General features: G+C 48.5%; 1 protein-coding gene across 1 annotated transcript in view; it reads left to right on the top strand.

The window, feature by feature from the left end:
• Positions 1-309: 309 nt before the first annotated feature.
• The window catches only part of DNAH9 (dynein, axonemal, heavy chain 9), a 206,883-nt gene continuing 185,896 nt past the window's right edge, over positions 310-21,296 (top strand). Inside the window, exons 1-12 of the mRNA XM_010579502.1 lie at positions 310-315; positions 1,227-1,423; positions 4,011-4,169; positions 4,948-5,078; positions 7,500-7,711; positions 8,508-8,741; positions 11,547-11,714; positions 13,949-14,065; positions 15,010-15,160; positions 16,197-16,311; positions 18,052-18,120; positions 18,777-18,903. Of these exons, the coding sequence (XP_010577804.1) occupies positions 310-315; positions 1,227-1,423; positions 4,011-4,169; positions 4,948-5,078; positions 7,500-7,711; positions 8,508-8,741; positions 11,547-11,714; positions 13,949-14,065; positions 15,010-15,160; positions 16,197-16,311; positions 18,052-18,120; positions 18,777-18,903 (1,686 nt within the window). The remainder of the gene's footprint in view (positions 316-1,226; positions 1,424-4,010; positions 4,170-4,947; positions 5,079-7,499; positions 7,712-8,507; positions 8,742-11,546; positions 11,715-13,948; positions 14,066-15,009; positions 15,161-16,196; positions 16,312-18,051; positions 18,121-18,776; positions 18,904-21,296) is intronic.

The raw sequence follows: 21,296 nt of genomic DNA, 5'->3' as shown, positions 1-21,296 counted from the left end.
GAGCTGGGGGTTCATTGTGAGTCCAGTTATCGTTTGAACAATCAAAAAGAAAATGAACAGCTATCATTTGACTGGTTACAACATTACTAGCATTAGCAGTGCACATGATTTAAGTAATAGAGACAAATCTTGCTAATAATGTAGCTAAAACTGTTGAAGGTGAACTCGGCAGTACCTGCCTGTGTTCCCTGGGGTTGTGGTCCCCGTTCCCACAGCTCCCTGGGCATGAAGGTTGCTGATGCCAGTCTTCCTCAGGTCTACAGTGCCAGTCATGGTTACAAAGAATCTGCAGCGCCTTGGGACGGCACCATGGTGGTGCTGGGCTGCTTTATTCCTTTTCAAATTTGTGTCCATTTGTAGCTATTTTTATACCTTTAGTCTCCCCTGAGCCTGGTAACACAAAGGGCTGTTGTTTGTCACCAGGGACAACCTGGCTTTGCCAGGCTGTTGCCAAAGGCTGGTCCCAGAGCGGAGTAGGTGACAGACACTGTGTTGCTGTCACAGCTCAAACAGCCAAAAGCAGCTCAGGTCCAGGCAAGCTCAGCCCAGCCATGAGACCCCACACTGTTGGGTCAGTACAAACCCTGGGAACTTTCACTGATAAAGACAGAAATCATATTTAGTGGGCTGCAACTTTGGAAAATAACCTAAAAAGTAGCTGTGCTCAAGACCTGCAGTACAGTTTGGATGGGGACCTAGGGGACCCTCACCAACAGTAGATCCCAGGAGGTACAAGAAGACCTTCCCTTTCAGTGCACTGGGGATTGCCATCAAGGGACAGCCTGTGGGTTCAGCCCAGCCCTGCTAGTCTTGAAAGGCTGCCCGAAGCCTGTGACCCTGCCTCCCTCCCCTGCCCGCTGGCAGTGAAATGGGGAGCAAGCACCAGGAGGTGTTGTGAGGGCAAGGGGACAAGAGCCTGTGGAGCTGTCTCTAGTTGCAGGTTTGAGAGGCTGGGAGAGCCTGAGGACAGGGCTGCTAGCTTTGTCTGCTGGTTTCCACCCTTCTCAGCTGCTTGTATTTGGGGAAGAGGGTGTACTAGTATACGAAGTGGGCCTGTAGAGAGGCCCACTCATCATCTGCCCTTGTTTCACATAGGTAGGGAACTGCTTGAGACAGCAATAATATGGGTCTCCAGGCTTGGCGAAGCAAGAAGCCCGGAGCCTGGTGGCCTGTCCATCTCCTGCAGCACTTGTTTCTCCATTGCTGTTTCATGACTCCTGCTATAGGTCATCGTGCCCATCCTGACGAACCAGAAGAACCATCAGGGCTGGCCACAAGTGGTGTCACAAGACATTATGCGTCATGTCCACAGCCTAAAAAGTACTGTTTTCATGGTTGTTGGCCAAGTAAAGGGCAAGACCTTGCTGCCTCTTCCAGCTGGCTTGGAGAGAATTGAGGACATTGATCTGGAAAACAAGAAATCGTGAGTACCACCCCTGGCTCTCCGCTGGGTTTTCTGCTGCTGATGCATGTGCTGTGTCTTCTAGAGATCCTCCTCCCCAGTCATGGGCACTCTTCTTGCTCCCTGTCATCTGCTGCTCATTCAGACTGCCAAGATGGGTGTATTTTGCTCTACCTGCTCTCTAGTTTATGGGCTCCGTCTTTGGGGACTGTGCAATAGTACAGGCAGGAAAAACTCAGAAAGTGCAAAGGCATGTGGGCACACAGAGAAGCAATGAACTGCTTGGATCAGTGAGGAAAAAAAAAACCAAACCGTGTTGGCAAAACCTCTCCTGTTTTCCTGATGCCACTGAACGGGAAGGCAGGATTCTCTCTTTCTCTGGCTTCTGCCTGTCAAAGCATGCTCCCAAGGTGCACTGTTTAGAAGTTAAATTACTCGCTTGTGAGTGGTTCAATGCTGCATGCTTGGTCAGGACTATTCTGCCTCCCTTTAAAACTGGATTTGTCATGCAAAGGTACAGGAAAAAACACCTACAACTTCCTGCAAGCTCCTAAACTGTTCATGGTCCCATAGAGAGATTTGGAACCCGTTGCATTTGTCCTCCTGGAGAAGTAGGGTGACTTCCCAGACACCCGCTGCATTTCCTTGTGTTTCTCTTCAAGAAGTAAAGGAATGACTTTGATAATTTTGGTTCTCTCCATTCAGAGTTAGACTTCCCTGGTTGCTGTCATGATTCTGAAGTTCATTTACAGTCCTTGAGGGATAATCCCCAGGAAAGCCACCCCAGATTTTCTGACTAGTTAGAATCATAGAATAGAATCATAGAATCATTTAGGTTGGAAAAGACCCTTAAGGTCATCAAGTCCAACCGTAAACCTAACACTGCGAAGTCCACCACTAAATCACATCCCTAAGCACCACATCAACACGTCTTTTAAATACCTCCAGGGATGGTGACTCAACCACTTCCCTGGGCAGCCTGTTCCAATACTTGACAACCCTTTCAGTGAAGAAATTTTTCCTACTATCCAATCTAAACCTCCCCTGGAACAACCTGAGGCTGTTTCCTCTTGTCCTATCACTTGTTACCTGGGAGAATAGACCGACCCCCACCTCACTACAACCTCCTTTCAAGTAGTTGTAGAGAGTGATAAGGCCTCCTCTCCAGGCTAAACAACTCCAGTTCCCTCAGCCGCTCCTCATAAGATTTGTGCTCTAGACCCTTCACCAGCTTTCTTGCCCTTCTTTGGACATGCTCCAGCACCTCAATGTCTTTCTTGTAGTGAGGGGCCCCAAAACTTAACACAGTACTCAAGGTGTGGCCTCACCAGTGCCAAGTACAGGGGGATGATTCCTGCCCTAGTCCTGCTGGCCACACTATTTCTGATACAAGCCAGGATGCCGTTGGCCTTCTTGGCCACCTGGGCACACTGCTGGCTCATAGCTGGCTGTCGACCAACACACCCGGGTCCTTTTCCGCTGGGCAGCTTTCCAGCCACTCTTCCCCAAAACTGTAGTGTTGTATGGGGTTGTTGTGACTGAATTGCAGGACCCGGCACTTGGCCTTGTTGAACCTCATACAATTGGCCTTGGCCCATCAATCCAGCTGGTCCGGATCCCTCTATAGAGCCTTCCTACCCTCAAGCAAATCAATGCTCCCTCCCAACTTGGTGTCTGCAAACTTACTGAGGGTGCGCTCAATCCCCTTGTCCAGATCACTGGGCAGCCATGGGAGGCTGAGCCCCATGTGCAGCCGCTCTTTATCCTGCCAGATGTCCAGCAGATGAAGAATCCCCATCCTTTGCTAGCTGATATGTCTGGCAGGGTGCTCACATTGCAGCTGGGGGAACTTCCACCTGGTCCTGCCAAGAAGCCAGGTTGGTGCCCAGAGCTGGGAGTGGAAGGAGTTTGACTGTTGCAGTGCTGTGAGCCTGGCCTAGTCCAAAATAACCGAGTCTGGAAGGCCCACAGAGGCATATGCATTCGCCCATCGTGTCATTGTCATGTCTGGGCTGTATGCTTGCACCTGTGGGACCTCAGGAGATGTGTTAGTAAGTGCAGTGGAATCAATCACTCCTTAGACAGGATGTGGTATGGGTGGGATTGTGTGAGAAGTTACTGCTTCCAAGGCAATGGGGTGACCTGTCCTCAACATGCCAGCCTACTTTGTGTAGTTTCTTTCTGAATTAAGCCAGTTAATGACTGTGGGGAGATAGAATAGATTCAGGGAGAACAGTACAGGGAGAGAGAATCTTGCTGGAGGTATGGCTTTCCAGGTTAGACCGTGAACCTGAATGGATCTGATGCGACAGTGACTGGCTGTGCAGAGGTGGCAACTGGCTTTTCATTTCCACCATTCATTTTATGAACAATGTATTGTTGCCCGCACTACTGCGGAGCTTCATCCCTTTTCTCTACAATGTAATTCCTGTATTAAAACAATGGCAAAATCTTATGGGTTTTGATTGTTTTGTGGTTTTGAAACATGAAGCTAGACTGTAGTCTGTAAAAATCCAGCTGCCCACAGGGTCATTTGAAGTAGATCCAATTGGACAATGCACATCAACAAGTGGAAAGCAATGTTAGCCATGTGGTTTCTTTCTTGCAGCCTGGAGCTGATAGATAAATCTCTTGTACATGCCACTGAGTCGGCCATCATAGATTGGAGCTACCAGATCCAGGGAGCACTGAAGAAAGAGTCTTCAGAGCCTCTCCTGCAAGGCAGCAACCCTAACCCGAAGGTGGAACTGGAGTTCTGGAAGAACAGGTACCCTGGGCAGCCTGGCCAGGGCATGGTGATTGCTGGCATTGGTTTTGGGTGGAGGAAGAGTGCTGGTAACAGAGCTGCTACTTCTATGAGTTGAGAAGAGCAGGCTGCCTCGGGTTCATATAAAGGCTTGAGCTAAGGAAAATTGCTCCCGCACATAAAATAATCATGATCTGCAAAGTGTCTGGGAGGTAACTGGGCAGCTGGCTGTGTTTTAACTTAGCCCCAGCACAGGGGCTACACCTCAAGGGAATTTTTTTGGAAATGGTCTTTCTGTCACTGTTCACTAGGAACCAGCTACAGGAGTAAGAGCTGATGGACACCTTCTGTAGGGCCTTCTGGAAATGGTGCACCTCAGCTGCCTACTGCTGTTCATCTGCCAATGCCAGAGGGGGTTTAGATGCTCAGGAGCCAGGGAGTGGAATTTCCTCCTGCCCTTTGAAAACCTTTGTGCCATGTTGGTTTGGGCTGACTCAGGGCAGAACCCTGCCTGCTGGAGAGCTGTTGCTAATGCCTACAGAAACACCCGATGGCTTCTTTCAGCAGTGTCCTGCCAGTGACAGAGCTGCTGTCATGCTGAACCCCAGCAGCGTCTCTCTGTCCTGTAGGGTTTGTCCGTGCCTCCTGCAGGAGCTTCCTCCCATTTCCTTTCACTGTTGGGACTCAGTCCCTGTGTAGCTGGAGGAAATCCTGAATCAGGCCCAGGGGAAATGGATGGTGTGGGCGGACAGCTGATGCTGTCCCAGTGTGGGCTTGTAATGTGTCTTGGTTGCTGTAGGTGTGATGACCTGCAATGCATTTACGATCAGCTGAGAACAAGGAAGGTGAGGAACATGATGGAGGTGCTGGAGAGAGTTGAGAGCAGCTATGTCCCGGCCTTCAAAGCTATGCTCATGGATGTTGAAGCAGGTGAGATGCTGGGGCAACTTCACCCTAGTGCTGACTTCTGGCCTTTGTTCATAGCCTGGTTTTACTGGTTTCAAGCCCAATGTGGCTGTAATGGCACTGGTCATATGGAGTTTGCTGTGACTGTGGGGACTGCCACCTTGTTTCTGGACCTCCTTCTGGTTCATGGAGTGAAACTGGCCTGCTTGTACTTGATCTGATGCTTTTGTTTCCAGGCTGGGACAAGCATGATCACTGGTCTGTTGAGCCAGACCCTTCCCAAAGGTCGGGGTGAGTGGATTTGGGAATTCACTCTACTGTAATAAAGCATTTGCATTATCCAGCAGGACTCACCCCAGCTTTCACCAGCTCCTCTGGTATCAGTCTGCAGGAATGGGGGTTCAGAATAACAGGACAGATCTTGTAGTTAACTGAAACAACTTTGCTAGACTGCTATTTCCCAGGCTTTGGCCACTGCAACCCGAGCCTCCTTGCTAAAGGAACAGCAGTTTGCACTTCAGGATGGGGACCTTTGAGCATGAGGATTTCAAGGCCTCTGATGAAAGCAGGCAGGTGTTGTCACCTGTGTCACACCACAGGAAAGCAGGGTCCCTGCAGTTGTGCAGAAATCCAGGCAGAGCTGGGCAGAGGCAGAGCTCTGGATCCTGCGTTGTAGCAGTGTGGTGGGGAGGTCTGTTACCTGTGGAGGGGCTGCAGCACAGGGAGCATGGCCTCCTGTCCCACAGTCTGTCCACATCCCCATCCAGTAACGTCCTCCCAGGGTTGCAAGGGCTGGCCAGCTTGCAGCTCTCCTGGCCACCTTGTCAGGGAGATTGTTGCAAGGATGCCAGTGGGATGGGTGACCTGTAGGTGGTGGTGTGCAACAGCAGATCTGCCTTCTCCTCTCCCTGATTCTCCCAATCTGGCATAATGCAGTAAGACAACAGAGCTTTGAGCAGAAAAAATGACAAGTTTGCATTTCCCAGTTTAGGGAATTAAAGACTTTTTTTTTTCACTCATAAGAAGACATATAAGAAAGGATTATTTTTTGCCTGTAGGTGACGCAAAAGTCTACCTTAAGAAATGCAGCTCTCTTGAATCAAGCACCATCTTTTTTTCTGGTGAACTTTGCTTAGGGGAGTTCAGTCCAGCCAAAGGAAACACTGCAAATTCCCCTCCATAGTGAAAAACAGTGTAGTCCTGCTGCTCCTTCCCCTGTGGACCCATATAGCTGACCCTCCATGTCCATCTTCAACCCAGCTGCTCCCTGGCAAGACAAAACCATTCAGACTTTGCTAGCTATGTATATGCTGACAGATAATGCTGTTCTTCACCTCTTCACGTGGAAACATTTAATCTTTTAAGGAACTTTGTCACACTCTACACTGTGCAATTTATACGAGCTAGAGAAACATGCCTTATATAAAGAGCCAAGAGTTCATTGACTAATTAATGCTTCAAAGGTCTAATCAAAATACAACAAATACTTGGTTTTAATCCAGTTACAGCAATACTAACCCTAACTGGATAATTTGGACTAAACCCTAACTGGATAATTTGGACTGTAATTGTTAATTTTCGTTACAACACAGTTCAGATTTGTATGCACCTGCTTTTAAGTCTCTGCCCCTTTCCCTGGTATTGTGCCCTCCCTGCTGTTGTGGTGGTGTGGCTGTTGTCTGTCTTTGCTGGGAGGATAATGTTGATAGTGGGAGTTTCTTCTTCCTTGGTCTTGGGTGTTGGGGATTATTTTTATAGGCGTTCAACCACTTCCATCACTTCTCTTCTTGTTGGTCCACAGGTTTAATTGCACAACAATCACCTGGTTTTATTAATACTTGCACTCTGGGATAATTCTTCAGAGTAAAACCACACAGCTGTACAAAGCTAAACTAAAGCTTTCAACTAGTCAGACATTAGTTAACTTGCTATTGACAGGTTTGCTGTTACAGCCAGATCAAGTGGGACCATGATCATCTGCCCACTGGGCAAGGGGCTGCTGTAGCCAAACCTGAGCTAAAATGAGCTCAGGCCAAGACCTGTGATTCTATATAGCCTGTGATGCTATATAGCCTGCAGTGCTATGTGGCAAGGCCTGTAGCCTGCTCATAGCAGTGGCAGTACTGTATTTTCAGTGCTGCTGGGCATGTTCCCTGCAGCTCATTTAGCAGTTGTGGACTCAGCTTCTGCACAAAGCCTGGTCCCAGCTCCCTGTCCCTTGCCATCATGTCAGCTTATTTCCTGCTTTGGTTACTGCCGTAGCTGAGCAATGTTCAAGGGTGAGCAATCTTTAGCACACAGGTAGGTGAGTGTGCTTTGTGCTTGTCAGGACTGTTTGTTTTCCCAGGCACCTTTCCATCCGGCGAGGTGAGGCCAGCATCCAACTTGTAACCCAATGCACCACAGCTTGGTGGATCTTACCACGTCTCCCATCTCTTAACACAGCTTTGACTGAAGCTCAGGACATTCACCTGCACCTGACACCCCTCAAGCGCCACTTAGAAGACATAGAGACGGTTGAGTTCAGTGAGGTGAAGCCTTTCCTGGTCCCTCTGCTCCATGTGGTGTGTTTGGTCTGGGTCACCTCCAAGCACTACAATGTGCCCGTGCGGATAGTAGTGCTGCTCCAGGAAATCTGCAACCTACTCATTCAGCAGGTGTGTGGTCGCGATGCCTGCGTTTGCCAAGGTGTTGTGGTTTAACCCCAGCTGGCAACTGAGCACCATGCAGCCACTCGCTCACCTCCCTCACAGTGGGATGAGGGAGAGAATCAGAAGGGTAAAAGTGAGAAAACTCGTGGATTGAGATAAAGACAGTTTAATAGGTAAAGCAAAAGCCACACACGCAAGCAAAGCAAAACCAGGAATTCATTCACTACTTCCCATCGGCAGGCAGGTGTTCAGCCATCTCCAGGAAAGCAGGGCTCCATCACACTTAATGGTTACATGGGAAGACAAAACATTGTAACTCTTAATGTCCTCAATTCCTTCTTCCCCCAGCTTTATATACTGACCATGATGTCATAAGATCTGGAATGTCCCTTGGGTCAGTTGGGGTCAGCTGTCCCAGCTGTGTCGCCTCCCAACTTCTTGTGCACCCCCAGCCTCCTCACTGGTGGGGTGGGGTGAGAAGCAGAAAAGGCCTTGACTCTGTGTAAGCACTGCTCAGCAGTAATGAAAACATCTTGGCATTATCATTGGATCTGTGTTTTCAGCACAGATCCAAAACATAGCCCCATACTAGCTACTATGAAGAAAATTAACTCTATCTCAGCCAAAACCAGCACACAAAGGAACTTTTTTTAATGAAAGTCCCCTCTCTCCTCCTTTCCCCGTCCTCCCCTGGCAAAGTGATTCTTAACTTGAGAAGTAGGTTCAAACATGTTCAGTGCAAGAAGTCACCGTTTTCTGTGATGGCAGAAGTAACCTCTCAGGTATGATTTTGCTCTTCCAGGCCCTGGTGTACCTGTCTCCAGAAGACCTTCTGAAAGGGGAGATGGAAGAGAGCCTGGGCAAGGTGCAAATGGTGCTTGGCATCCTGAATGCATTCAAAGGGGCATTTGAGGAGAGAAGGGAAAAACTGCACACATATTATGAACCAGGCCAAGAAGTCAGGGAGTGGGACTTCCACGCCATGATGGTGTTTGCGAGGCTGGACAGCTTCCTGAAGAGACTGGAGGTGGTGGAGGTGAGACTGTGGTCTTGAAAAATATTACAAGCCTTCAGGAGAGCTCTGTAGCCATGAACTCACTTGCTGGCATCTTCCCTTCCTATAGCTTCACTTGATGCCAGGGGATGAGGCTGCTCTTTTTGCTGTTAGGTCTTCTGCTACAGCAAGGCTAGGACCTTTTTTTACCATGTCCTGCGTGGTGCACGTGTAAGATACGCTGTCGTGTCCTTCTGGTCAGGTTGGTAGGTGTATCATTGTTCCCAAGAGTCCCTTTGGACTCCTTGCTCCTGTTGGGGCAGGGGAATGGGAATTACTGGGGGCTGTGGTTTGCACGGCTGTAAATAAAGCAATACAATCTCCTAGTCCTCCTGCTGCCATCAGAGACACCCCAGAGCTGGGTCCTGTCTGACTTGGAGAGGCCACATGCTCACCTTGTGGCTGGGCACCACATGGCTGTGCCACGTGGGCCTGGGAAGGAGTGGGGACATGTTCCTCACCAGGTCATCCCTTCATGTCCCAATGATCTGTCCAGCTGGGGTACTGTGGCTCAGGGGTGTCCCTGTTTGTCAAGGCTTGTCACTGTGAGATGGTCATCTGAGGCAGGGACATCTGGTGTCACGAGTCCCATTTTCCCTCAGCTCCCAGCATGGCTGAGGGCTCCTCGAGCCGGAGGGGATGTTATTCTGGAGAGAGCAGGTCTGAATGTGTGGGGACAGCCCTGTGCATATGAGCACTCTCCTTGTCGGGTGGCTGCGTCTGGAGACCACAGACATACAGACATTGTATATACCTCTTATCTCTCGCGTGGTTAACAGCACACATTCATCTGCTATCCACGCACTTCTGAAATGAATCTCTGTTTATCATTGCCACGTTCCTGGTGTGTAGAATCAGATGTGCAGTGTATCAGCTGCTGGCAGTTGCCTATTCAAAGGAAGGTCTGCATTGTTTTTCTCTTTCTCTTGTTTTTTCCAGTGGAACAGAAGGTTTTACTGGTTTAAACACACTGTATAACTTTATGCATTCTTTTAATTAACTATGTTGAAAACCACTATGACTGATGTCTATTTTAAAACTATTCATAATGATGGTTTCCAATAGGATTCAGTGTGCAGTTAACCAAATCATGCTGGCCAGTGTAGAGAGGAATATAAGTAGACTCAGGAGTAACTGCAGGTTGTGAGAACAGTATGAGTGACAGTAATTACGCACTATCACTCTGCAAAGGCTCTGGGCACTGATTGCTCATTGCTTGGGTACTATGGATGTAGGCTACAGAAAAAAGCCAGAGGTTTTGAGCTACACATGCTTTTTGGCCGGTGCCTGCGACCTCCTTCCCTGTCTGTCCCACCCTCCCTGCGGTCAGAGGCCTGTGGAGTGAGCTGTAAAATAATAATTAAAAGCATAGCGCACACCAGCCTGTTAATGAGGAAAGCTTCTGCCTCTCCCCATCCCACCCCCCCTCCCCCTTCTTTTCAAGCAACCTTGCAAGACAGAGCAAGGAGCAGCTGTTATTTCTATGTTATTTTTACCTTACAAGGTATTTGTTGAAGTGAATGTGCTCTTACTAAATAGTGTGTCAGCATTTGTTTTTGAAATCCATAAAAGCTGCAATTGTGCTGATGCACAGGTAGCCCATGAACACATGGAGAGAGAAGTGGCTCTTTCCCCTGGTTCATCTCACTGTTTTGCATTGCATGTCTGTTGTAAAGCCTGCCGCCTGGCTGGGGAGGCTCTCTGCTCGCACCCTCTTCCCTCAGAAATGCGGGAGGTTCTCAAAGCCGTGGTTGTTTAACTGTCAGGGACCTGTGAGCAGTTGTTCCCTTGGCTGGAAGCTGTTTCTGATAAGCCTGACCATGGCAGGAACTGTAAGCGTGCGGCATCTCTCCATCTCTGCCTGGAGCATCATGGGGTGGCACCAAAGCCTGGTGATGCCTCAGCGCAGCATGGGACGCTCTGGGCCATGGGCTGTGTCCTGGGCTGTGACCCATTTGGCAGCCCCTGTCTGAGAGGCACTGGCACTGGCTAAGTGCCATCTGTTTGGGGGTGAAGCTCTGTACCTGCTTAGCTCTGCTTTTGGGGTTGTCCCCTGAGCTCAGTGAGAGCAGGACAGCTGCCAGCACATTCCTGTGCTTGAGATCAGCACATTTCTCCTGGTCCTCTGGGACAACGGACGTTCAACCAGCCCTTGCTTAGCCCTACCAAAAGAGATGGATGGGGTGGGGTGGTGGCAGGGCTTCCCGGTGCTGCTGCCATAGCTGGTTGAGAGGGGCATTTTCCTGAGAGGTGGCACCATGGGGCAGGCCATGCCAGGCTGCAGAGAATGGGAAGGGAAGAACCCATATTCCCATCTCAGCAGAGCAGGCCAGCTGGGCAGGGCCAGTAACATCCACTTGGATGCATGGAGGTTTGGCTGAGCAGGAGCTTTGGACAGTTGAGGTACCTGTGAACATCAGAGGTCTCTTCTTGGTTAATACCTCTGAAATTGGGATTCTTAGCTATGCTGGATGATATATCAGGGTCTCATATGTTGCTTTGGATCTGTCCTCTAAATACCCTTAAAAGTAATTTTACAGTTGGCATAGTATTTCTAGTGGCATCAGCAGGTCCCACTAGGGAGGGACGTGATATGAGCAGCCACTGATGCCCAGGACAGGTAGAATCTGGCTCCCCTTTCCCATTTGTGCTACTCAGCTTGAGCACCAGCGGGGTGCTTGGGGAGGTCCTTTGGCATAACAGCAAGCACAGCTCTGTGTTGTGACAGCTGTTGTCGTCTTCATTTGTCAACATCCTAACCTGTGCGTGCCTCCATTGACTTTGCAGGATCTCCTGGCAACTGCCCTGGACCTGATGAAGCTGGAGAAGATTGAGTTCAGCGGGATTAAAGGGAAGGCCCTGAGTCAGCAGGTGCTGGACATGTATGAAGAATTCCAAGAGGTGTACAAGGTGTTTGCAGAGCGAACCTATGACTGCCTTGAGCTGACCAACATGGTAGGTGGGACCAGCCTGTGGGAACGCCAGCAACATGTGCATGTTTCCAAAGCAGCAGCTTCCTCTGCGATGAAGCCTTGGCTCATGTGCAGTCCTGCTGACTTCTTTCCAGCTCCTTCCTCCTTTCATTATGATCTGATCTGTCACTGTAGGGAACAGGGAGCTGCTGGACGTTCCTGCAGAGATTTGGGAGTTCTTGCAGGTCTATATTTAGCATATCTTGCTAGTGCAGGACCTTAGACCAGTGCAGCTGGGAAACCTGGATTTCCATGCCTTTTACACAAACTTTCTGTGGACCTGGTGCTTGCTAGTGTATACGAGCTGTACCAACATCCACGTCTCTTTGCTTTCCTGCTCTTGGTGTCTAGCTCGCCTGATGAGGGCCAGCTCAGGTAATCTCTGGGGGTGTGTTTGCTCTTGTCTAGATGAATGCATGGCATCTGGTACTCTCAGAATTTAAGGACTCTGTATTTTATTATCAGTAGTGCTTTAGTTAAAGGAATATTCCCAGCCTTCTGGGTCATGGCTCAATGGCCATCTGGATCACAGATGCTCACAGTAGCATATGTCGTGCAAGCAGGGCAAAGTAAACGTGCCATGGGCCTCCTTATTGTCTATTCAGAAACTCCTGGTCTTGGCTTTGACACCGAGCAGCATAGCCTGGGTGAGCTGTGAAGGAAGGGTGGGAATGACATTTTTGAAGGGGTCTGTGTCCCACGGTTGTGTCTGATCTTAGAAGATCTTTGACTTCTGCTGCTGCTTGTCCTGTTTGCCCTGGGGTCAGTTTGCTGTGTCTGGTGAGTGGGACAGGGTTAGGCCTGTCCACAGATCTAGAGGAGGGAGTGCTAAAACTGGAGTGGCTGTAGGGAAGCTCCGTGGTGAGGAGCTCCACTCTCACACTGCTCATGGGGCAGCCATTCATGGAAGACATCCAAGTGGAAGGTAATCCTGGGGCAAAGTCCTCCCTCCAGCAGGCTCCTGCCTTGCTCCCTTCAAAAGGGCCACGCTGGGGTGAAGGGTGGCTGGGCTGGCAGTGGGACGCTGTCTGGTGTGGTGATGGGTGGCTTGTGCTTTGTTTCCTGTAGTTCCCGGTGCATTTCTGCAGTGGGTGGCACGTCCCCAGTGCTGCCTGGGAGGATCTTGCTGGAAAGCTGCTTGCTCCATGTCACCCCTCCTTCAGGAGGGAGGGCACAGAAAGAGTGGTGACGGTGGCTGTGCAGGAGCTGGCTTGGTTTCAGTGACCCCACCACCTTTTGTGTGACTCTGAGTCATGCTTGTTCTTTCAGTGCTTGAGTTTTGCACCCTCTGTTAACTTTTTAGAACCTCTTTTAGCTAAAACATGGCATCTAGTTCTACTGGAGCTCAGCAGTGATAGTAGCAAAAGCTGTTGCCTTATGCTTTGTCCTTTCAGGAAAGAGACACATGGCCTAATTTTTAGTGCCTTTGTCCAAGCTAGGACAGAAGGACTGAAGTCTCCCAGTTTGTCAAGTTCAGTCTTTGATTTGGGTCCTTTTACCTGTAGGAAAACAAACCTAGATTTTGTTTATGAACTTCAAAGGATTTATTACAATTGGAGCAAGAAAAGCAGTTCCAGAAGACGATGGAAATTACAGAAGCTGTCGAGGTTGGAAAGGACCTCTGGAGATCACCTAGTCCACCTCCCCAGCTCAAAGGAGGCTCAGCTAGAGCAAGTCTGTGACCAGTCAGGTTAAATGTCTCTGAGGTTGGATATGTCCAAGGGTGGAGACTCCACAACCTCTCTGGGCAACCTATGCCAGTGTTTTGAAACTGCCTTTATTGTTACTGCACTTACAGCCAGCTCATGATCAAAACCACAGGCTTGATTTGGCTTGAAAGTAGATTGGATTTGGAACTCAGCAGGTGCATCTGTGGGTTTTCTGTATGATGGTGTGGTCTTCAGACCAAGCTGGGGGGGAGAGGGCACGGAAATAGTCCATCTTGCCCCTAGGCTGAAGTTAGTGCTCGTTGGACTGTGGAAAGCCCTCGGGACCAAAGGATCCATCTCAGAGGGCCATGATCTCAGCTGTGGGACAGTACAGAAATGTCCTCAGGCTCCATGGGGCTTTGCCATGCTGCGGTGGCTGAAGGTTGGCCAGAGGAGTGGTTTAATTCATGGTGAATAAAAAGAGGACAGATCTCTGGATCAGGAGGTTGCAGGTACCTTCCTGGTGCAGTCTTGCAGCCTCACAGCTTGCTGCTTTGTCTTCCCGCAGGAGTTTGAGCAAGACGCCTTTGATTTCCAGCAGAAAGTAGAAGACATCGACCGGCGGCTGGGCAGTGTTTTCATCCAGGCTTTCGATGATGCCTCGGACTTGGAGCACGCCTTCAAGGTTTGTTTGTCACATCCCATCTGTTTTGTAGAAGGGAAATCAGGGCGCCTATGATTTGCCTCGGTGTGAATTACACAGAGGAGGCTAGGCAGTGCTGTAGCTACAGGCACACAGGGCTGGTGTTTGCTGATGGGAATAGACAATGGGACAATGAGACTCGTAGCTTTTCAGCTGGTCTTGGTTAGCAATGCCCATGCTTGTGGGTCCCTTGCAAACTGTCAAGCCATGGAGCTGGCAGCAGTGTGTTTGCTGAAAGCTTTGGGAGTATTTCTGCTCTTCCCATTAAGACATAAACAGAATAGACCTTTGTTCAGTTTTACAAAGAGTAGTCAAAGAAATTATTCAAATCAGGCTTTCGGATGCCAGGAGTTTCACTTGTGTCTCTGTCTGTGAGCTGGAGGAAATGATGATTTTTCTAGGATTTTCTGGTTAGAACTGTGGTTAAAAGCCAGGCGACTATTGTTAATATCAATTTGTTAATATTGTTAATACATGGATGTATTTTAATTTTGGAAACTCAGGTTTTCTAGAAACAAGGCTGTTTTGTTTACCAATTAATCTGTCTTGCAGAAAAAGTAAATGGTATTTTCTGAAAAATTTCAATGTAAGTGTTTGTAGAAAAGACTGTAGAAAGTGTTAATATTTCTCTTTCTAAGGTTTTTGAAAAAATAGCAAGTTTTGAAGCATTTGAAGAGTAACAGTTGGAATATGGTTCACCCACAGAGAAAGTATGAGCATCTCTGTAACAAAGGGAGGGACTATTTGGAAAAGCAGGGTAAAGGAAAGAAATTTCCCTTTTCCAAAGTTCCCATCAGTGCAGACATCTGGGCTAGTGAGGAAGATGAAGCATCTGGGCTAGTGAAGAAGAGCCCAGTGGGGCTCTCTGCAGAAGTTGGGTTTGTGAATTTTTTCCCCTTTCTTTCCCTCCTTCTTCACCTCCACAGTTGCTGGACATGTTCGGGAGCCTTTTGGAGCGACCACTAATTGCTGCAGATGCTGCTGACAAATACTCTGTCCTCATCAGCATGTTCAACAGTGCCTTGGACCATGCTAGGCTGATCTATTCCAGGCACATTCAGGCAGAGCTGGAGCTCGGTGGGTGGCATGTGCTGAGTAAAATTGATTTTACAGGAAATTGGATTTAGATTAATTTTGCGGGGAAAACAATTTGCCTTTTCTAAGGAAACCAAAACTTCCCAAATTGCAAATGTTTTCGGTCTCTATAGCTGCTGGTGGAAATGGAAATGCCTGGGAAAGCTCTGTTCTTAGTATTAAAGCCAATAATCTGTTGTGGGGGAAAATATTCTTTTTTAAACATGTATACGTGATATGTGATTGGGAATGAAGACACATGCTAAGCTTTTCCCCCAGCAAGGCTATGACAAGGGGTTTCTCTCCACACTTGTGCGCTGCCTTGAACACCCCATGGGACTTGCAAACCCGCTCATGTGCTCCGCAATATGAATTTATTGCGTTTCCCTTGTAATGCTGTAAATGCAAAGTATGCAAGTGGGACTTTGTAACCAAGAGTTTAACCAGCCTTTTCCAGGTTTATTATTTCTCACGAACGTTGGCACTGGATGAATGGGTAGACTCGTGTCAGATTATGAGGATTAGAGTGTGTCTTTTTGAAGAGCAACCTGTTTACTTGCCTCAGAAAGACTGTACTGGAACCAGGCAAGTCCATAAGAGGCAGCACTGCTGGAACCAGTGCAGGTTAACAAAGGGAATGGAGAGATTAATGGAGGATGAATCCATCATTTGCTGTGAATTTGGGAGATGTTGTTCTGTGGGTGTGAGATAAGATGGTCAGAACTAGCTCCTGGTCAGAAATCCCTACCTCAGTGTTTGTAGGGAGCAGGGAATGCATCCCAGGTAAAGGATGCCTCTCTATCAGCTCTGTTTCTAATATATGCCAGGCTTCTGCTTTGATCTCAGGTCCTTATTCAAGGTCCATAGGCACTAGGAGACTTGCCCTGGTCACAGACCTACATCAGTGTAGCAGATGTTGGGTTTTAGGAAGGAAGCTGGGAAATCAGAGCAATTTTGTGCAGGTGAATTTCTGTTGGTGTATCTTTGGGGTTACAAGTGGAGTGTTCAATCAAATGCTGTTTAAATGTGCCCTCCCCAGGATCCCCCCCTGTGCACAAGAACATGCCACCGGTAGCTGGGGCGCTGGGCTGGGCTCAGGAGCTGCGAGCACGAATCCAGGTGCCATTTGGTCACTTCAGACACATCCCACATCTGTGCGTGTCTGTTCCAGCTAAGTTGCTTTATGACCATCTTGATATCTTTTCTCTAATCAATCTGATTTTCTTTCTGTGTTGAACATTATCCAATGGTTATAGCTGAAATAATTCTTAGTCAAAGAGGTGTAAAGTGATTTCACTGGTGCTATTCAGCTTCCCTGTGATCATTTTTCTTTAAGAAACTCATTAATTGGATTTGTTTTGAAGTGGTTAAGAGGCACAGTGGGATAGTACATAGGCTATTCAGCTTTCAGACATAGTCCTAGGTTGCAATTGAAAGAGGTATTGGAACCTTTCCCACTACGATCCCACTCAGCATGTTCTCCAGGACATCCCTGGGAGCAGCCCAACCCTCGGCTGCAAGCCCCAGTTCTGGCATCATCCAAGCTGTGAATGGCAGAGAGGTGCTGGACTCGACTCATCTAAGATGGATCGATGGAGCTTAATTTCCAGGTTGGTGAACAGATGAGGACTTCTCTAGGCACTTACAGAAGACAACTTTCTCAGCATTAAACAAAGGAGCACTCTCCCAAGATCAAGGGAAGAAACTAGTGCTGGAATACTTATCACCTGAATGCTTGTTGTTATGGGTGGTCTTGGAGAAGTGTGGCCCCACACTTGCAGCTGCCACGTCTCATGGCACCATATGAGACAGCATTTAAGAGCCTTGTAAGCAAAGCAGTGTTGGACTTAGGACAACTGAAGGTGTATTCTGCAGCAGTAAAGACATCAGTGCAGTGAAACAAGCTCTTGGACCATTCCCAGCACAGAGCCCAAGTTACCATGTCTAGTTTGAATCTGAATGGCAAATTTTGTAAACCATGAAGAAGGACCCAGATCTGCATTTTGCATTGATTTTCTTTCCTCCGTTTAGAGCAGTTAATAACATGCCCTGCAGCGGAGCTGACGTGATGCTCTTTCCTACATGCAACTTGAAAGGGGAAAAAGGATTAAAAAGCAAAAATGAAGATGGTTTTGCTGGGGTTTGCTTAGAGGACTTGTTTACTTCCAGAAGGTTTGATCAGCACTTGCCCAGTGGTGACTGTTCAGGCACTCCCTTTGCTAGCTTTTGTTTAAGTTAATTCAGGTTTTGTCAAAATGTCCTCCAAAATCAACAACCATTTTCAGGAAAACTTAGATATTGTAGATGAAACAGTGGGGAAAAGATGGCCTGATAGGAATTAGTCTGGCCGGCTGCCTCCCTGGGTTTGGAGGCAGTTGTACAGCCCAGGCAGCGTGGCCAGGGTTCTGCCTCCCAAGCTCTGGGATGCCTTTGCCCTTCACTGCCCCTACGGTTTGAGGGGCACAAGTTTGGCGCTGCAAAGAGCTGCATCTACCAGAAGCCACATGCTGCTTCCTTCTGAGCCTCTTTGATCTTAGAAAGTGCTGGCTGATAAGCAGAGATTGCCATGCTTTGTGCAAATACAGAGTGTGAAACTGGAAGGTTTAGGTATGTTAAAGAGACCAGTATTCCTCCAGCAGCACTGAGCCCTTCTTCTCCCCCCAGGATGTGGTTCCCATTTTGCAGGTTGCCATGCAAACACCCGAGAGAGCGCACTGGGGCTTGGATAGCCTTTGTGCAGTGAAATGATTTTTAGGTGATGTGGTGGGGGTGAAATCCAAGGTCCCCACTCAGAGTCTGCCTGGAGACTGGTGGGTGATCTTGGGAAGGGGTAAATACAGACTACAGCCTCACAGAGCTAAATGTAATGCTGAGCTTGTCTGTTGTGCTACCAGCTGCTTGGACTCTGCTGAAGGAAGAAGGGTGACAGAGAAGTATGAAGAAATGATCCAGCTGCTCGACAGGTAAGTGGTGGCTGAGGCAAGGCTGTAACTGTATGAAGAAACATTCTCCTCCTCCAAGCCGCCTTCCAGCACACTTGCCAGCCCAGGGCCTGGGAATGTCTCTTTCTAAGCCAGAGGGAATTTTCTGGTGGGAGAGCAGGAATCCTGTTGCTATATACCACAGTCTTTCTGTGGTGTCTCAAAATGAGAAGTTTGCATGAGAAGAAGAGCTGTACAGCCTAGCAGAAACGTCAGAAAGAGCTTCTGTTGGGTGTAGAAGCTGCTGTGGTAGAAAACCTGGGCTGACCAGAAGTCTCAATCCATTTGTGCCCATTCACAGAGTGTATTTACAGTGGCTGTAATGTGTATATTCCACAATTTGGAGTGGGATTCATTGCCCCAGACTTAGTATGTTAATGTTTGGTAAATCTGAACTGGTTGCTCTGGGCTTTCCCTTGGGAAGAGCTACCTCCCCAGGAAGGAGATGTCTCTGCAGGGCCTGCTTTCTGTCAGCAATGAAGGGAGCTGAGACATCTGGCTGCTGGGTACTGCAGTGGAGTTGGAGGGAGCTCTGTTCCTCATTACCAAAACAAAGGCTGAGTAGTGCCTTGGTCTGCTGGCTTGGTAGCTACATAGTGGATGTTTTTTTTTCTCTTTTTTTTTTCTTTTTCTGGCAGGGATCAGGAAAAGCTCTATGTAAGCTGGTCCCAGACAGTCTCTGAAAAATCACAGTACAACCTCACTCAACCGCTCATCCGTCGAGATCCAGAAACCAAACTGATCACGGTCAATTTTGATCCCCAGGTAAAAACTGCTGCCACTTAACTTTCTTGCCTGCCTGTGGGCATGTCTCCAAGCTGTGTGCCCCACTGTGCATGGGAGGTCTGGTGGGATTGGTACTAGATCTGTTCTGCTGAGGTCCATGGAGCTCCTTCTGTGGTGGGTAACATGAATTTACCATCCTCTTTGCGGGGTCTATGTCCTGGGAAAATATCAGGATTACAGTTTAAGCAGAGCAAATTCTAGTTAAAGCCAGTGGCAGAAAGTCCCTGAGCAGCCAGATGTTTAACTGGTGTGAGCATCTCCGGACCAGATTTGATACTGGTGTGGGGAGTGTTGGGGCATTATCTACAGAGGTGGGTTCGTGTTATGTGTACCTGAAGTCTGAGCTTCCTGAAAGGGTATAAAAATTCCAGGAAAGGTTTGTTTTGTTACTCCAATGTTGTGGCTGTTGGATTTCCTTTATTGCAGTGCATGAGGCTTACTTCAGATTTAAGATCTTTTCTCCTTCTCCCTAGAGCTCCCCTAAAGCCTGTTTCCAGCACAGGGAGGATTTAGCATCCACCTCACCCAAAGCAGAAGCAGGGGTCCAAGCCAGCAGTGTGCATAGATGGACTGACATCTTCTGGGGCCTGGTGGGAGCCAGGGTCTGTCAATTGTAAAACGGCCATTTGCTGGGGAGGTTCTGAATCTCAGGGGCCTGGGAAACACTGGCATCAAAAACTTCCCCTGCTCCCTGGGACATGCTGCTGTTAAAGGAAAGTGTTTAGGTTTTAGAGCTCATTCAGGCTTTGCCCTCAGTCAAAGGATTTGTCCATCTCCTTGGAAGCTCCTTGCTAAGGTAGGAGCCAAATGGCCCCAGGGGATGTTTTCAACCCTTCACCCTGGTGACAGGATTTGGAGCCTGTGATGTGCTGAGCATGCCTGTTCTCAGCTCCAGTCTTTGAGTGCTTCTGCACTGCTCTTCTCAGCTTTCCATACTGAGGACTGCCTGATGTCCTCAAGTGCCTGCTTAGCAGCCCTTCATGCCCTCCAGAATAGGTAGGAGCACCTCATGTTGCCTAGAGGGAAGATGTATTTGCAACCCTTCGGCATGGAAGACTTCCAGAGCTCACCTTCCATGGAGGAGAGGGAAAGAGGGGAAGACACCCTAGACCCCATGCTGCGGATGTCCCAGACATTCCAATGCAAAGAAGGGAGGGGAGCTTGGTTCTATCTTGCTTGCCCTCTTGCTCCCTCAGTCGCCTGGTTTAACCTTTCCTCCGACCCCATCCTCCTCCTTCCACCTTTCCAGAGTGCCCCCTACACCCTTCTTCAGCCCTTCTTTCTTTCCTCCTCTTGTAATTGTGTTCATTGTCACTTTAGTATTGTAGATGCTCAGAGTGTGTTACGACTTATCTTCCTGACTTGCATTGCATGTTCCTCCCCTTTGCTATCCCTGCAAAGGGAGCATGCTTCCCAGGTGCCTTGGTCAGTTCTGCTGGATGTTGGGTTTTGGCTAACATCAGGCAGTGGTGGAGAGGTTTCACTAACCCCTGTCTGTCACCCAAGGCAGTGACAAAGGCTCCTGGCCATGCAGTCCCTGTGCTTGTGGCTTCACCTGCTTCTGTTCATACCTGGAGCTTTCCAGTTTTCCTGTCAAAAATAGGGGCAGGGAACTGGGACCAGAGGGCATGAATGGGATGAGATCGGAGGGAGGTTTCTTCCCCACATCTTTACAGGAAGGGATGATACAATCTGCCAGCCTAAGGGAAGGGTGATTTTTAGGGTAAGCTCAGCTGCAGCCAGGAGTGGTCCTCACCCCTGCCATTGCCCATACAATGTACCGAACTTCTGTCACCCTGCCAATATGTGCAGTTCCAGGAGCATTTTACATCTCACTAGCCACTAAACTGAGCAAATATTTTTAGTCTTAGAAGTGATACATCGCACTGGAAGACCTTGCTGCTACCTTTGTTACAGGGACTCATATATACTTGGTTTTATAATTTAATAATCCCTCTCAGTCTGGTCCCATCACAACTCAAACATGCACTGCCACTGAGTGCTTTTAGTTGAGCTGGGAGAAGTGTCCAGCAGAAATCTTTGGTGGAAGGTAACCACAGGAGAATTTGAGTCACTGAGTTTGGGGCCATATTTTTAAATTTTTTTTTTTATGCCAGTCAGCCCAGCAAACGAACAGAACTGGGGCCTTATTATCTTTCACTTAGATAATTGCTAAGCTCTGCTTGCAAGCACGGTATTGCTGAAAGACTCTGTTGATGAGGATAGCTGAGAGGACCAGAGATCATCATGGCTTTTAGGGGCTGCCTAGAGTTTACTGGCTGCATAGTGAACAGAGCTGTCTGTCTTTGGTTGGGAAGAAAACCAGAGGCAAAGATCAATGAGAGACAGATGGTACAGACTAGGAGGTGTCC

The sequence above is a fragment of the Haliaeetus leucocephalus genome, unplaced genomic scaffold, assembly GCF_000737465.1.
Source record: "Haliaeetus leucocephalus isolate CR32 unplaced genomic scaffold, Haliaeetus_leucocephalus-4.0 Scaffold657, whole genome shotgun sequence".
NCBI lineage: Eukaryota > Metazoa > Chordata > Aves > Accipitriformes > Accipitridae > Haliaeetus > Haliaeetus leucocephalus.
Note: the sequence above shows the minus strand (reverse complement) of the source record. Positions and strands in the feature narration are given on the sequence as shown.